Source organism: Mandrillus leucophaeus, unplaced genomic scaffold (genome assembly GCF_000951045.1).
Source record: "Mandrillus leucophaeus isolate KB7577 unplaced genomic scaffold, Mleu.le_1.0 Scaffold491, whole genome shotgun sequence".
NCBI classification, from domain to species: domain Eukaryota; kingdom Metazoa; phylum Chordata; class Mammalia; order Primates; family Cercopithecidae; genus Mandrillus; species Mandrillus leucophaeus.
The window spans coordinates 153,360-171,257 of NW_012105265.1; the positions used below are offsets into that span (position 1 = coordinate 153,360).

General features: G+C 36.5%; 1 protein-coding gene across 1 annotated transcript in view; it reads left to right on the forward strand.

The window, feature by feature from the left end:
- Positions 1 to 12,583, forward strand: part of ZFYVE16 (zinc finger, FYVE domain containing 16) — a 65,088-nt gene extending 52,505 nt beyond the window's left edge. The window contains exons 15-18 of the mRNA XM_011995554.1: positions 5,902 to 6,064; positions 6,896 to 7,001; positions 7,835 to 8,002; positions 10,454 to 12,583. Coding sequence (XP_011850944.1) covers positions 5,902 to 6,064; positions 6,896 to 7,001; positions 7,835 to 8,002; positions 10,454 to 10,612 — 596 coding nt within the window. The 3' untranslated portion in view covers positions 10,613 to 12,583. The remainder of the gene's footprint in view (positions 1 to 5,901; positions 6,065 to 6,895; positions 7,002 to 7,834; positions 8,003 to 10,453) is intronic.
- The last annotated feature ends 5,315 nt before the right edge of the window (positions 12,584 to 17,898 follow it).

The following is a 17,898-nucleotide window of genomic DNA, read 5'->3' on the forward strand; positions in this document are numbered from 1 at the left end:
TTTTTGAGATGTAGTTTCCCAGTTGTTGCCCAAGCTTGAGTGCAATGGCGCGATCTTGACTCACTGCAACCTCCGCCTCCCGGGTTCAAGCGTTTCTCCTGCCTCAGCTTCCCGTTAGCTGGGATTACAGGCGCCCACCACCACGCCCAGCTAATTTTTTGTACTTTTAGTAGAGACAGGGTTTCACCATGTTGGCCAGGCTGGTCTCGAACTCCTGACCTCAGGTGATCCACCTGCCTCAACCTCCCAAAGTGCTGGGATTACAGGCATGAGCCACTCTGCCCAGCCGCATATGTTGTTATTCTTGATGATATACCCACAACGTCTCTGAGGTTCTGTTCATTTTTCTTCTTTTTTCTTCCTGTTCATCAGACCGGGTAGTCTTAGTTGGTCTCTTTTCAGATTCACAAATTCTTCTGCCTAATCAAATCTGTTGTTGAACTCCACTAGTGAAGTTTTCATTTTAATAGTAATTTTGAACTCCAGAATTTGTATTTTTTTCTTATAATTTTGTAATTTATATCATTTCATTGATACTCTGTTTGGTTAGACATCATTCTCATACTTTCTTTGATTCTTTAGACATAGTTTCCTTTAGTTGTCTGAGCATATTTACAATAATTGATTTATACCCTTTGTCTAGTAAGTGTAATGTCTTTGTTTCCTTACGGACAGTCCCTGTTACTTGCTTTTCCCTTCGTATATAGGCCATATTTTCCTATTTCTTTGGATAAAAGGGTTTCCTATAAAGCTGTGTAACTGAGATACTCTGGAGGATGACATTAGTGAAAGTTGCCACACTGAAAACCTCAAAAAATACTCTGCCCCATAAAAGGAATGAGGAAACTGGCAAAGAATCAGAAGCAACTCTTTCAGAACTCTGGAAATTAACCAAAAGTTTATAGCAATTGGGGATGGTTTATTAAAGAAAAAAATGACAGAATCTTGGTAAGAATAGCAAGCTTTCTGTTATTTTAACTTGCCCTATACCTATCCTCTCTTCTGCAGCACAGCAGAATCCTTGAAAACCAGCAGGCTTATAGCCAATGGTGGGGGCAGTAAGGGGTGGGAGCTCCTTCAAAAACTTACTATCAGACGGTTGTCATTATTTGACTTCTCAGGTGGTTTCCTGGAAGACCCTACTTACAAGGCTGTTTTACTTGTCCTGACTCTAAGCTTACCCAGTGGGAAAAATCTTTTCTCAGGGAGCATTTGTCAAAATGGAATGATTATGCATACAGCAAGTATTTAACCAGCCTCTGTGGTTAAATAGAGCTGTGGATAACAACTGAGGCAAACAACAGGTAAATCTAAAGGTTAAAAGTAAAAGTTGGAGAATGCTATGTTGGTAAGGGGTCACATGCAAGTTGCAAGTACAAGGCTGTGCACATGCCCAGGAAAGACCTGGGAAGGTCCTATGTGTCCACCTCAGATGGACCTTGAGCCTCTGCACAAGCAGGAAGTGATAGTCAAGGTAGAGTTGTCCACTGCCTGACTTGAATGTTGAAGGCATGCCCTAACAAGCACATAGACCTTCCAGCAAAGACTAGGATAGTTATTGGTTTCAGGCATTTAAGGATATCTCAGTTCAATAATTAGACAACTAAGAAGCTAACTCAGCAGAGACTTATATGTATGACAAAGAATGCAGATTTTACAGAATTAGTTCAAAAAAGCCACATAATAACAAACAGCAACAAAAACAAACTGTGGAGAAGACAAAATCTGATTTCCAGGGTTGCCTCATTAATTACTTAAAATGTCTCATTTTCAACATAAAATTGCCAGATATGCAAAGAAACAGGAAAATATGGTCTATACGTGAAGGGAAAAGCAAGTAACAGGAACTGTCCCTAAGGAAACAAAGACATTACACTTACAAGACAAAGGGTGTAAATCAATTATTTAAAATACGTTCAGACAACTAAAGGAAACTCTGTCTAAACAACCAAAGGAAAGCATGAGAATGATGTCTAACCAAACAGAATATCAATGAAGTAACAGAAATGATAAAATTATAAGAAAAATATATAAATTCTGGAGTTCAAAATTACAGCAATTAAAATGAAAACTTCATGGTGGCATGCACCTGTACCCCAAGCTACTCAGGAGGTTGATGGCACCCATATGCTTTATTCTTCTTTTCAGTAGTGTCCTGGCCAGTGTAAATCCTTCGATTTTTCATATTAATTTCAGGATCAACTTGTCAGGTTTACAAAAGGTCCATGGGAATTTTTATTTGGGGTTGCATTAAATCATTAGCTTAATTTTGAGAAAATTGGCACATTTTCCATTTTCAGTGTTCCTATCCATATAGTAGACTCTCACCTTATTTCAAATCTACAGTTATGTGTTGCTTAGTGATGGGGATACATTCTGAGAAATGTTTCATTAGGCAATCTTGTCATTGTGCAAACTTCACAGAGTGCACTTACACAAACCTAGATGGTATAGTCTAGTGCATACCTAGGCTATATGGTATAGCCAATTGCTCCTAGTTTGTAAACCTGTACGGCATGTTACTGTTCTGAATATGGTAGACAATTATAATATGATGGCATTTGTGTATCTAAACATATCTAAACACAGAAAAGGCACAGTAAAAAATACTGTATTATAATCTTATGGAATTACTGTTGTATATGTGATCCCTCATTGACTGAAATGTTGTTTTGTGGTACGTGACTTTATGATTTTTGGTTTAGGCCTTGTATATATTTTCTTGATTTATTCCTTTACCTTATAGATTTTATTGCCGATGTAAATAGTATCTTATTAAAATTGTAATCTGTTTCTGGTATGTAGAAATAAATTTATCTCTGCATTTTTAAACTTATATTCAGCTACATTATATACTCTTATTTATAATAATTTATCTGTAGATTCTTTTAGACTTTTCTGTGTAGCTAAAATTATATAATCAAATTGTGTAATTTTGCTTTTTTCTTTGCAATTTTTATGCTCTTTATTTATTTATTTTGGTTACTGACTGGGACTCTTAATATAATAGAAGCAATAATCGTAAGCACACCTGTCTGGATCCATGTTTATCAATTAATACCTTTTAAGAAGTGAACTTTTATGATTCATTTTTATGTGCCATATCTGTCACTCTGATAATGGAATTTGAGAGATCCAAATATTTTTCCTCATTTCTTTTCTGTCTCTTTCTTTCTTTTTTTTTTTTTTGAGACTCATTCTCACCCAGGATCTCTTTCTTACCCAGGTGGGAGTGCAGTGGCATGATCATGGCTCACTGCAGCCTCAACCTCCCAGGCTCAGGCAGTCCTCCCACCTCAGCCTGCTGAGTAGCTAGGACTACAGGCACACACCACCACACCTGGCTGGTTTTTTTTGTTTTGTTTTTTTGTAGAGACAAGGTCTCACTATGTCGTGCAGGCTGGGGCTTGAACTCCTGGGCTCAAGCGATCCTCCCATCTCAGCCTCTGAGTAGTTGGGATTACAAGCACATGCCACCATGCTTGGCTAATTAAAAAAAAAAAGATTGTAAAGATGAGGACTTCCTATGTTGTCCAGGCTGGTCTCAATCTCCTGGACTCAAGTGATCCTCCCACCTCAGCCTCCCCAAAATACTGGGATTACAGGTGTGAGCCATTGGCATCAGTCTGTTTTTGAGATACCATCTTTATATTTGTTTTTTATCAGCTTAACTATGTGTGCCTAGATCCCAGTCTCTCTTCTTCTAGGACTCTGTCACTGTGTGTGTGTGTGTGTGTGTGTGTGTGTGTGTGTGTGTGTGTGTGTGTCTGTGTACGCAAATATATGTACGTGTGTGTTAGATTGTTTTGTGTCATCCCATAGATTCTTGATGCTCTGCTCATTTTTTCTTCAATGTTTTTTCTTTGTGTTCCTCAGATTGGATACTTTCCTTTATTTATTCTGATTTTTCTTTATTTTCTCCAGTTCTTTTTTTGCCTTCTTTAGTCTACTGTTAAGTCTCTCCTTTGAGGTTTCAGTTTTAGTTAGATTGTACTTTCCTGTTCCAGAATTTCTTTTTGTTTCTTTTTCCAGTTGCTATTTCTCTTAAGATTTATTATACATTTATTTAGCCCATATTTGCTTTTTATTCTTTGAATGTGTTTCCTGTAGGTCTTTGAATATACATACATATATGTGTGTTTGTGTGTGTGTGTGTGTATTTTTTTTGAAATGGAGTCTCACTCTTTTGCCCAGACTGGAGTGCAGTGGCACGATCTTGGCTCACTGGAAGCTCCACCTCCCGGGTTCACGCCATTCTTCTGCCTCAGCCTCCCGAGTAGCTGGGACTACAGGCGCCTGCCACCACGCCCGGCTAATTTTTTGTATTTTTAGTAGAGACAGGGTTTCACCGTGTTAGCCAGGATGGTGTCGATCTCCTGACCTCATGATCCGCCCGCCTTGGCCTCCCAAAGTGCTGGGATTACAGGCATGAGCCACTGCTCCCAGCCTGTCTTTGAATATATTTATTATAGCTCTTTTAAAAATTTTATATGCTTAATTGGCCATCTTGAAGTTGGCTTCAGTTGCCGAAGGGGTCACATTTTCTCATTTCTGTCTAGTAATTTTTTTTTTTTTTTTTTTGAGACAGGCTTTCACTCTGTTGCCCAGACTGGAGTACAGTGGTACAGTCATAGCTCACTGCAGCCTTGAACTCCTGGGCTAAGTGATCCTCCTGCATCAGCCTCCTGAGTAGGTGGGACTGCAGGTGCACACCACCACACCTCGCTAATTTTTGAATGTTTTGTAGAGATGGGGTTTCACTGTGTTGTCCAGGCTGGTCTTGAACTCCTGGCCTTAAGAGATACTCCCTTCTTGGCCTCCCTAAGCACTGGGATTACATTTGTGAGCCACCACACCTGGCCTGTCTAGTAATTTTTGGTTGTGTATTTGTCATTGTTACATGCTTTAGAAACTAGATTCTAATTACATTTTGCTGAAGAAGGTTTGTTTATGTTTTAGTAGGCAGTTTCATGGTTGATAACCTTGACATTGTATAGATTTGATTTTTCACTTTATTAAGATGGATTTGTAGAAATCCTAAGGTGTTTCCCAGTCCCCACTAATTTGACAGTACTCAGTCTTCAAATCTATTTTGCCTATAGATTTTGTAAGGGCTTCGTTTTGGCTTGTCTACAATGTTTGTTAATCAGGTGTTAATAAAGTCTATTCACTTTGGTTGGTCCACATGACCAAATTCCCCAACATTATTTAACTTCTATTATCTCCATTCTGTTCCCCATGCTATAACACTACGCTATGTTTAAGCTTCATCTAGTCTCACTCTGTTATTGTGTCCCCAGTTCTAGTCCAAAGACTTCAAAGTCTTCCATGCGGTTTTCTAGTGCCCCACTCTTAAGTGTCCTGACTGCAGATTCTAGGCTTCACCGAACTCTTTATCTCTGAGTTCTCAGCCAATAGGGCCATTGTAGACTTAGTGGGTCACCTTGAAGAAATTATCCCCAGGCAGAGAGCCCAGGGCAGAGAGTAAGGGCTCTCTGTCTGGGAATAATTTCCTCTCTGTGCCTGGAGATAACTGTGGGCTTAACCTCTTCAGATTCCCTCTAGGGATCTCAGTATTGCACTGCCTATTGTCCAGAACCTAAAAACAGTTATCTCATATATTTTATCTAGTCTTAGGGTTGGTTGTCATGAAAGGGCTATCTGGTACGAGTTATTTCATCATAGCCAGAAGCAGAAATTCTCATCTTTGTTTCAACCTTAAAAAAAAATTCTTAACTTTGCAAAATACTTATTTCCTAGTGGAAAACAACCATTAAGATGATTAGCAAATGATTTAAAACTTGAATCTTACACAGAACATATTTTGGTAGCAAATTTTATGGCTTAGATATACACATTGGTATTTGGCAAAAGAAATGTGAAACTTACTCTCATTTCTAGATGGCTTAATGGTACAAATAACTCCAGAGACCATGAATGGCTTGCGGCTAGCTTTACGAGAGCAGAACGACTTTAAAATTACATGTGGGAAAGTTGATGCAGTAGACCTGAGAGAATACGTGGATATCTGCTGGGTAGATGCTGAAGAAAAAGGAAACAAAGGGTAGGAATTTTTAAATTCTAAAATATAATTGATTTGAAGGGAAGTGCAGGATTAAAACATCCTATTAATAAAATTAAGTATTTTATGAACGAATCAATTTTTATACCATCAATTTAAATGCCTTTACTCAAATTAATGAATGCAGTCTGTTTTTCAAACATGTACCTAACTAGCTTCATAAATGGTGGTGTGGTTTTTGGGCCAGGATGGTCTATTTGGGAGGGGCTTGATGATGAAACATCCATTGTGTAGCAGTGTGGGCTTGATGCCACAGCTGAGAAAGGCAAGACACTTTTTCTTTCAGATGGTACCTATTTTTGTCACATAAGTAAAAGATTCCCTTTGGAAGATATATACTGTATTATTTTGATTCACTATAAATACAAACAACTGAATTTAATAATATTTACATTAGAGGCCTTACAGATTATTACTGCCACTCCTTCCTCTCTTCAGTTACCCATTTTCTTTCTTTTTTTGAGATTGGCTAAGGGGTCTGGAGCAAAGAAGGAAGAAGAGGGCTGAAGGATTCCAAAACAGAGTTTTTGAATTCATGAGGCAGCTTTTTTATTAGACTAAGGTATTTTAAACTTCAGGTCTGAATTGGGCATATGAAAAAGGAGATATAATTTATTGATAAACAAAAAAAGATTACTACACAATCAAGAAATCTTGGTAAATGAATATGAACTACAGATTTAATTATTTTGTATATAATGGAGATATCTTCTTTTATATTTTTTCTCTTATTCCATCTGTTCAAATCTAATAATTCATTTCAAAAAACACATTGGTGCCAATAATTCTATTGTATTATGTTTTATTTCATAGTGTTACCAGTTCAGTGGATGGAATGTCATTACAAGGATTTCCAAGTGAAAAAATAAAACTGGAAGCAGATTTTGAAACTGATGAGAAGATTGTAAAGTGTACCGAGGTAGCTAAGAAAGAAGGTCCCTTTACATGCTGTGTTTCAGTATGATTTTTGTTCTTTGGAGATTGTGCATACTCAATCTCTAAATATTTATGTGTAGCTTATTATACTTTTTATGCTACACTTTGAGACACACACATTTTTACCCCAGACTTTTATACACCAGAATTGGATTTCCATAGGGTTAGTTCAGGCTATCAAATGGTGGTACTGCCTACCATCTGTGTTGGCAGCATTGCCATCTTAGTACTGTAATATGTTACTTGACCATATTTTCATTTTCCTCAGATATTATGAAAAATAAGATATTTTATTGTCATTTATTGATAATCAGCATTCACATATGAAAGTTATTTTTTCATGCCTTAGTATTTTCTTTAAATTAGAGGATATGAAACTATAGACCCCCAACTCCTTAGTCTACCTCCTTATTCCCCCTCATATTTATTTCTTATGCATTCTTTGTGATTTTATTACATGTGCAAAATAGAACCTATAGAGAATATAGGCACAATGGAACATGATTTGTTTTATCTTAACTTCATATAGGTGTTCTTTACAGGATAGACTCATACTGATTTAATAAGGCTTTCCTTGCTACAAATTAACTTCAGGCAAAAATTGCTGAGACGTTTCCATATTTACCATAACTTTTGGTTTTATGTTTTTACTTATAGTACAGATCAAGCTATTGATATTGAATTCTCACAACTAATGATTTTCATGGTACTTTACATTGGAATTTAATTAAACTTGAATTGAAAGCAGCAATTGTTGCATTTTAAAGTTACCTTTAATTTTAATCATGACTTGTTGCCTAATTAAATATATTTCAGGTGTTCTACTTTCTAAAGGACCAGGATTTATCTATTTTATCAACTTGTTATCAGTTTGCAAAAGAAATAGCCATGGCTTGTAGTGCTGCCCTGTGCCCTCACCTGAAAACTCTGAAGAGTAATGGGATGAATAAAATTGGACTCAGAGTTTCCACTGACACTGATATGGTGAGGCCTATTTTTGTGATGTATTTTTGAAATGAATGTATTGCATATTAAAATAGTGAAGTTTTTCTTCAACCTTTTGAGATGAAAGAGAATGAAAATTGTTGAGCATCAAATGTGTGCTACACACTTCACATATATTATCTATATTAATCTCCACAACAGGGGTCAGCAAACTTTTTTCGTAAAAGAACAGACAGTAACTATTTTGGACATTGTAGGCAGTATGGTTTCTTTCACAACTACTCAACACTACCGTTATATTGCGAAAGCAGCCATTCACAGTATGTAAACAAATAAGTGTGGCTATGTTCCAGTGAAATTTTGTTTACCCAGTGGGGCCAAGTTTGGCCTGTAGGCCATAGTTTACTGAATCTTTCTCCATGACTACTCTGCCTTTTATAGGTAGGTTTTTAAATTTACTTATTCTGATTAGATTCTATATGTACATGATTTAAAATCTTAAAAGTCTAAAAGTGTATATATAACAGGACCACCTCACTGAATATTTGCAGAGAGCAGCATTCACACTGTATTCTATGTAACTGGTGGACTCGAGATAATAACTCCAGACTACAATGTAAATGGTTCCCAGTAGAGTTGTATAAGGCAACAGCCTTGGAAATGTCTTTCCTACTGTTGACATCCAACCCATCAGTTCACCTCCATACTTTTCTTTATCCTCCCTCTCTGGCCAAGCAATCAGTGTTACTCATTTCTTATGTATTCTTTGTGATTTTATGCATGTACAAGCAAATAAGTGTGTGTCCTCCTTTTTCATCTCCCCCTTTTACAGATTTTTTACCTTCTTTAATATATCTTAAAGATATTAGTACTAGTATACATTTTTTTAAAAAGTGGCATAGTAGTTGATTATATAAATGTACCATAATTTATCTAACTCGTTATTCGTGCATATTTGACATATGTTGATAGACATTCAGGTTGTCCACAATATTTTGCTTTTACATAGTATAAGTATATCTGTAAGAAGAATTCTGAGTAGAATTTCCAGGCCTGAGTATATACTCAATAGATGTTACCATATTATCCCATATAGAGGTTATGTCAATTTATATTTATTTCCTCCAGCAATTTGTGAGAGCTCTTTCCCCCACATCCTTTTTTTGAGACAGAGTCTCATTCTGCCACCCAGGCTAGAGTGCAGTGGCATGATTTTGGCTCACTGCAGCCTCTACCCCCTGGGTTCCAGCAGTTCCCCTGCCTCAGTCTCCCAAGTAGCTGGGACTACAGGCATGTGCCACCACACCTTGCTAATATTTGTATTTTTAGCAGACATGGGGTTTCACCATGTTGGCTGGACCAGTCTTGAACTCTTGACCTCACGTGATCCGCCCACCTTGGCCTCCCAAAGTGCTGGGATTATAGATGTGAGCCACTGCACCTGGCCTCCCCCACATCCTTATCAAAGACGTATATAATCAAACTTTTGAACTTGGACAGTTTGATAGGTAAAAAATAATACTGCGTTATTATTAATATTATTACTTTTTAAAGAGATGGGGTCTCACTGTGTTTCCCAGGCTGGTCTTGAACTCCTGGGCTCAAGCAATTCTCCTGCCTCAGCCTCCCAAAGTGTTGGGATTATAGGTGTGAGCCACCACGCCTGGCCCCCGGTGTTATTTTAATGCATATTTCTCTTAACAAGGAGTGATAATCATTTTGCATGTAAAAACAATTGGTTTTTCTTTCAACTTTCAGTTCAAATCTGTTAGGAAAATATTTCTAATTTTTTAGGAATAGGAATATTTATTTTCCTAACAGATTTGAACTGAAAGTTCTCTTTCTGACATCCAAGTAACTCTTTCCAACATCCAATATAGATTTTCAAATCAGACTTCATTAGAATAGTTAATCTAAACATGGGTGAGTTCATATGCTGAAGGTTTGCTTTTCTTCAGCCAGGATATGTTTTACTCATAGTTCTCACTGGAAAAGGGGTTTTGTTTTTATCTCACTATTAAAAGCCCTCTTTTCAAGGAAGCACCCACTATTTGTTATTTGAGTAAGCACTGTAAATTTTTTTTTAGCCAAATGTATTAAAATGTAATTTGCACCAACGTTAGAGTCTAATTTATTGCAATAACAAATTTGAAATATAAGTATTTTTAATACCATGGGGTTTTTAATTTAAGTAGTGTCGGCAGTTATTCAAAGCTTAATCCCTCTAATTTGTTATGTGTTCATTTAGAGGAAACATGAAGTATGACATAGTGGAATTTTATCTTTATGATATATGGGGAGGGACAATTACAATTTATGTAGTAGACAGATAAAAGATACAGGAGAATGTAGAATTTTTAAAATAAATATATCAATATTTTATTTAACATGCTTGAACTGATATTTTAAAATATTTCACTTATTTTATATTCACATTCTGAGCTAGACAAGATTGCTCATTTTCTTATCAAGATTTTTTTTTTTTTCCAGGTTGAATTTCAGGCAGGATCTGAAGGCCAACTTCTGCCTCAGCATTATCTAAATGATCTTGATAGTGCTCTGATACCTGTGATCCATGGTGGGACCTCCAACTCTAGTTTACCATTAGAAATAGAATTAGTGTTTTTCATTATAGAACATCTTTTTTAGTGAAAGAATGTGCCGTATTACATATTGCAACCTGATTTGTTAAAACTAACTCCAGCACTAAACCTGAAATGCCACAAACACTAAAAGTATAAATATGTCTGATTTTTGAAACACATAAGCTTTACTCTTTAGGCAGGAATGATCTTTTCAAATCATTAGCACAATATTTAAATATCTAAAAATTTAAGAGATCCATACTTTTTGAAGCTTTACAATTAATTTAAGTACTAAAAAGACAAAGATTTCTTCTAAGAAATTTGTAGCATTTACTGTGTTACTTAAATGCTAAGCCAAAGTATCTGCACTTAGGTATACCTCTTTATGCCAATAATGATTTTAATGAGGCTCTTTTCAGATGTAACCTTATGAAGGAAATATCTGTTTTGTGTATATGCCAGTTAGAATACTGGTTTCTAAAGTCTGTCAAAATTGTATTTCAGTGGCACAAAAACCAGTTTCGAGATCTTAGACTTACAATTCTTTGAATAAAGCTGATAACTTATTTGTATAATTGGAGTGGAGACCTACCTCCATAATTAGATAAACTCTTTTTGGATTAAAATCAGAATTTTGCCTTTTTTCTTCTCAAATTATTACATATGTATGTATTATATATCCATATATATAGTTTTTCCTGATTAAATGGATATTAAAATAATTGTGGGTGCTTCAGGACTTTTTGCTTCTATATTTAAGTATATTGTTTTTATAGCAAGAACATATTCTGAATGTGTTTTATAAATCTTTAATAATTTATATATAGGTAATATTTTTGTATCACAGTGCATTATTTTTTTCCTCGTTTCCTTCCAAAGTATACCACTGTATTTACCACTTCTAAGAGTGACTGACGACAGGCCAGATGACCCTTGAAGTAGTCATTATGTAGCAATAAATGAAGCCTGAAACAAGTTTTTTTACTTCCACTTTAATCCTTAGAAATTTCTTGGCAACTCAGCATATTTTCACTGACACCAATGTATAAGTATAAATTTAAATGAACTAATTACTTTTGCATATTTTAAATTCTTTATATGGTAGTTATTTTTTATAACAGGATATTAACATAAGTTAAATCCTATGTATTTGAAATTGTTACAGAGCTTTCCTCTTCAAACATCAAAAAAGTGGGGGGCATACTGTAGTCCTGTCATTTATGTAAAAAATTTAATCATTATTTTGATGCTTTAAATATTCTTATGTGTAATATGTTTTTGTATCAAAAACACTGATATATTTCAAGAAAAATAAATTATGTTAAATAGCCCTGTTTTAAGAAAAATATTTATGAAGCATCTCAACTTGAAGATCAAGTCAAAGTTATAACTCAGGATCTGAGGTCTCAAGCTAGGAGAGACTCAGAATTTTAATCAGTTTGGGCATATAGTTTGGACTGAATCACATCTGTAGTACTAGCCAAAGACAATTTGGAGGAGAATATCAGCCTTCTGGAAGTAGCTACTTCATGAACAATGTAAAGTGTTGCAGATATTCACTAAAATGACAACCTGTTATAATTTGTGAAATGTATTGAAATGGTGTAAGATGAAAACAATTGCATATCAAACCCAATTTATGTTTTCTTAATATAGTGTGTGTATTCTGCCGTGTAAGTAACTGCACAGTCTTAAAATAACCAAATGGTAGAGGGCTGTTCCATGATGAAATAGCTTTGGATTTGTTTTCTTAAAATCTCTACATTCAATAAAAATTGGAATTACGTGCCTGAAGTTTGGAGGCACATTTTGAAGTATTCTTTGTAGATATATAGTATGTTTCTGAATGTTACTTTTTTGGTCATTGGTACGTAATTTGAAATTTTAATTTTTTAAGAGTGAAGAAATAGAATAGTTCTTTGTACTCAGTCTGCAATGATCTATTTTTGGCTTATGTCTTTTAATACTACTCTCTTTCTCTGAATTTTGAAATATGAAGTAAAAGCTAGCCCATCTATTTTATGCAGCTGTTCAACAAACTTTGTGTGTTTTTATACTTGCTACATGCAGAACACTTTACCAGGTTTCTAAGCAAAAATTTCTAAAAATGATTAATTGTTCTGACAGAATTAGACACAGTTCTTTATCAACATTTATGGATTCCATGCCACAAGTAGTATGCGCTTAAGTGCAGAGTATGACAACAAAAAGAGTAGGATTTGGCCATGTAGGAACAAAGATTCAATTGTGGGAAACTTCCTGTTTCTGAAAATTGCATGCTTGGATATTTACATCATGTTCCTGTTGAAAACAATTCCTGATTAAAATACAAGAATAATCTTAAAACATCAAAGAGATTTTCCAGACAATAAGGAATGCCTAGTCCAAAAGTAAAGAGAATAAGAGAAGCGAGCATGGATCCTTACTCTGACAACCTTATGAGTGAGGGGGACAGAAATTAAAGTTCAGGGCCCATATAAGGTGATGCATATAACAGGAGACCCTCCACACAATAGGCTGAGATCCCCAAATAGTTTCACCTTTAGGATGATAATGAATCAGAGGTGGAAGAATCAGTGTAAAAGAATAGGCAAGTTTAGAATTGCCCCAGTGATCTAAAGAATCTTAAGCACTGAACTTCCTTTAAGGTGTTCCCACACTAGTAATGCCTCCGGGTGACAGAGAAAGTAAAATGTAAATACTTTCCATGGAAAAGTAATTTCACTGTAGTCCTCAAATTACTTTTCAAGTATGTCTAGTAACACATAGTAAAAAATAAGTAGTCATATAAGGAAACTAGATTCCAGAGGCAAGAATTACTTGAAGCAATGAAAACAAACTCACAGATGTAGTATTAGATTTGTTTTATACACAGGTATTAGATTTGTTTTCTTTGCTCCGGCCACTGCACTCCAGCCTGGGCGACAGAGCGAGACTCCCTCTCAAAAAAAAAAACAAAACAAACAAAAAAAGAAATAAAGTCAGGTGTGTGAATGTACTTGCAGGAAATGGGAAACTATACTATAAAAAGTTGTGGAGCTAATCTGGGAAAGAACTGAATATAAATATTTCAAGAATATGCATTAAAAACTGCACTTTAAAACTCAGTAAATAGATGTAATAGAACACAGCCAATCAGGGGTAATTTATAAACTGGAAGATAACTCAGGAGAAACTATTCACAGAGCAACATGGGAGACAGCTGGAAAAAAACAGAACACCCATAGAGAATACAGTGAAAAATTCTAATGTGTTTCATTAGCTGTGAGGAGAGGTGAGAATAGGACTGAGCAAATACTTAGATAGAATGCAGAATTCTAAAAACTGATGAAAGACATGACCCCACACATTGTAGAAGCCAGACAAATCCCAAACAGAATAAACTAGAAAATCCACACATAGACACATAACAGGGCCAGGTGCAGTGGCTCACACCTGTAATCCCAGCACTTTGGGAGACCAAGGCAGGATGATCACGTGAGCTTAGGTTGAGACCAAAGTGAGCAACACAGAGAGACACTGTCTCTAAAAAATAAAATAATTTAAAAAAATAGCCAGGTGTGGTGGCTATGCCTGTGGTACCAGCTTCATGGGGGCTGAGGTGGGGGGATCACTTGAGCCCAGAAGGTTGAGGCTTCAGTGAGCTGTGATCGTGCAACAGAGCAAAACCTTGTCTCAAAAAACTAAATAAAAAGGAAAAAGAAAAAAGACATTTAACAGGACAACTGGAAATGCTAGCTGACAGAGAAAAAGAGTCCAAGGAGCAATTTGCTCTTTCTAGTCAGAGGACCAGAAAGGAGGTTGGAGGCTATGGGGCAAAACCGTTTTTAATTTAGTTGTACTATTCTAAGCCTCAGGAAAGATGCAGTAAGACCCACCTCCCCAACAGTAGACACCATGGGTAATGACTTGGAACCTTCTGGACTTTCCTTGCTCTACATCAATCCTGCAGCAGTAAAGAGGTATCACTCTTCTCTTCCCCCTGGTGCACTAGCGGCAGACATTGCAGGGCAGAACACTGGCAATGGTGTGGGGAGGCTTAAAGCCCTGACTTTCTGGCCAGAAACCAAGAATGGGGTTCTAGAAACCAGAGTATAGGTAAGATCACAAATAGGAGGGAACTAAAGGAAAAGAACCCTTAAAACTGTGAATAAAATCCTGGGATCATCTCCCAAGCTGTGTATGTGTGAAACTCACCAGAAGCAAGGTGAGCAAAGGTTCTGAATCCTGAATTACAGTGTAGGCCACTGTCCAGGTTTCAGATTAGCCACCAGATGGTACACAATTGGGGCAAAGAACAGCTTAACAAAGGCAGTGAAAACTAACATTGGAACCACAGCCACCAAAAAACGGCCAGGATGTGTGCTTTGAAACTTAACTGGATTGATGGTCTGTTAAAACAAAAAACAAAACAAAAACATTCTTATGAGGATTTAAACAGGATAGAGAATATCATAATATTCCAAATATATCCCAGAAACAATCCAAAATTACTTGGCAAAGAACTAGTGAAACCTAAGCAACTCTCCAGGGAAAAGACAATGAACAAGAGCCAACTCTAAGATTACCCAAATGTCAGAATTATCAGAAAAAGACTTAAACTAGTTATTTTATTTTTTATTTTATTTATTTTTGAGATAGTCTCTATCACCCAGGCTGGAGTGCAGTGGCATACTCTTGGCTCACTGCATCCTCCACCCCCAGGGTGCAAGTGATTCTCCTGCCTCAGCCTCCTGAGCAGCTGGAACTACAGGTATGTACCACCATGCCCAGATAAATTTTTGTATTTTTAGTAGAGACTGAGTTTCACCCTGTTGGCCAGGCTGGTCTCAAACTCCTGACCTCAAGTGATCTGCCTGCCTGGGCCTCCCAAAGTGCTGGGATTACAGGCATGAGCCAGCACACCTGGCCGTTAAACTAGTTATTTTAATCATGCTACACAAAGTAAAGAAGACATTTCTCCAAAGGAAATATATAAAGTAAAGGTAAACACTGTTGAAATAAATGGAAAGCTAAAAGTCTCAGCATAGAAGCTATAAAAAGAATCAAGTGGAAATTGTAGAACTGAAAATACAATAACAAAATTTACTGGAAGGTCTCAACAACAGGATGAAGATGACTGAGGGAAGAGTCAGTAAATTTGAAGATACATGAGCAGAAATTATCCAGTCTGAATGACAAAGAGAAAAAAGTGAAAAAAATGAGAAGACCTTTGGGGATCTGTAGGACAATATCAAACAGTCTAATATTCATGTCTTAGGAGTCCAAAAAGAACAATTGGAAGAAAAAATATCTGAAGAAATAATAGTTGAAAACTTCCAAATATTTGGCAAAAGACAAGTATTTACATACATTTACATAGTATTCTATTTAAAACAGGTCTACTGGCACAGCAAATCCCAAAAAGGAAAACCGCACCCAGGCACATCATAATCAAAGTGATGAAACCAAGTGTAAAGAAAATATTTTGAAAGCAACTGGCAGAAAACAATACTTTGTATATAGGAGAACCAAAGATTTCAGTGATGGCAGATTTCTCATCAGAAACCATGGAGCAACATTTATAAAGTGCTTTAAAAAAGCAGCAAAACTGTCAACACAGAATCCTTTATCCAGCAAATATATTCTTTAGGAAAGAAGATGAAATAAAGAGATTTTCTTTTTTCTTTACTTTTTTTTTTTTTTAAATGAGATAGAGTCTTGCTCTGTTGCCCAGGCTAGAGTGCAGTGGTGTGATCTCAGCTCACTGCAACCTCCACCTCCTGGTTCAAGCAGTTCTCCTGTCTGAGCCTCCTGAGGAGTAGCTGGGATTACAGGTGCGTGGTACCACGCCTGGCTACTTTTTTTGTATTTGTAGTAGAGAGGAGTTTCACCATGTTGGTCAGGATGGTCTCGAACTCCTGACCTCAGGTGATCCACCTGCTTCGGCCTCCCAAAGTGCTGGGATTAGAGGCATGAGCCACCATACCTGGCTGAAATAAAGACATTTTCAGAAGAAGGAAAGCTATAATAATTCATTGCTAGTAGTCCTCCTGTAACAGAAATGCTAAAGGAAGTTCATGGGGATGGAAAATGATTGCAAAGAAGGAAGAGCAACCAAAATGGCAAATCTCTGGATAAACCAAATAAATTTATATGTTTGTTAAAATATATGTAACTGCTGAAACAGAAACTTTATAACATCATCTGATGGGATTTTCAATGCATGTAGATGTAATACAGATGAAAACTGCATCCTCACCAAGGGGACAGTAAACGGACCTACATGGTAAGGTTTCTAAATTTCACTTGAAGTGGTAAAAATTCTAAGTAGGTTACAAAAAGTTTAGTATGTAATGATCATCTCTAGAGCAACCATTTTAAAAAACTATGCAAGGAGATATGTTTAAAAAGCCAGCATATAAAGTGGAATTTGGAAAAATAATTAATTCAAAATAAAGTCAGCAAGGAAAACAAGTGTAAAGAAAGTAAGAGACCAACAAGAAAAATTAATGATAAAATGGTACACTTAAATCCAGCTGTATCAAAAATCACAGTAGGCCAGGTGTGGTGGCTAATGTCCATGATCCCAACACTTTAGGAGGCTGAAGCAGGAAGATTACTTGAGGCCAGGAGTTCAAGATCAGACTGGGCAATGTAGTGAGGCCCTGTATCTGCATAAAATTTAAAATAAAAGAATTAGCCAACCATAGTAGTGCATGCCTGTAGTCCTGGCTACTCAAGAGGCTGACATGGGAGGATCATTAGAGTCCAGTAGTTTGAGACTGCAGTGAGCTGTGATCATACCACTGTACTCCAGCCTGGACCACTGAGCAAGACCCTGTCCCTAAAAATAAAAATAAAAAACAATTACATTAAATGTAAATGGTCTAAATATGGCAACTAAAACACAGAGATTGGAATTTTTTTTTTTTTTTTTTTTTGGATTGACTCTCACTCTCATGCAGGCTGGAGTGCAGTGGCATGATCCTGGCTCACTGCAACCTCCACCTCCCAGGTTCAAGTGATTCTCCTGCCTCACCCTCCTGAGTAGCTGGGATTACAGGCATGTACCACCATGCCTGGCTAATTTTTTCTTTCTTTTTATTAGAGATAGGGTTTCACCATTTTGCCCACGCTGGTCTTGAACTCCTGTCCTCAACTGATCTGCCTGTCTTGGCCTCCTAAAGGACTGGAATTACAGGCATGAGCCACCGTGCCTGGCCAGATGGATTTTTTTGTAACCTAAATTATACGCTATCTGTACAAGCCATTTATGATACAATGGTACATGCAAGGTAAAAAGTAAAAGGTTGGAAAAAGATATTCCATGCAAACACTAAAAAGAAGAAGAAAATGGGACAAAGCTGG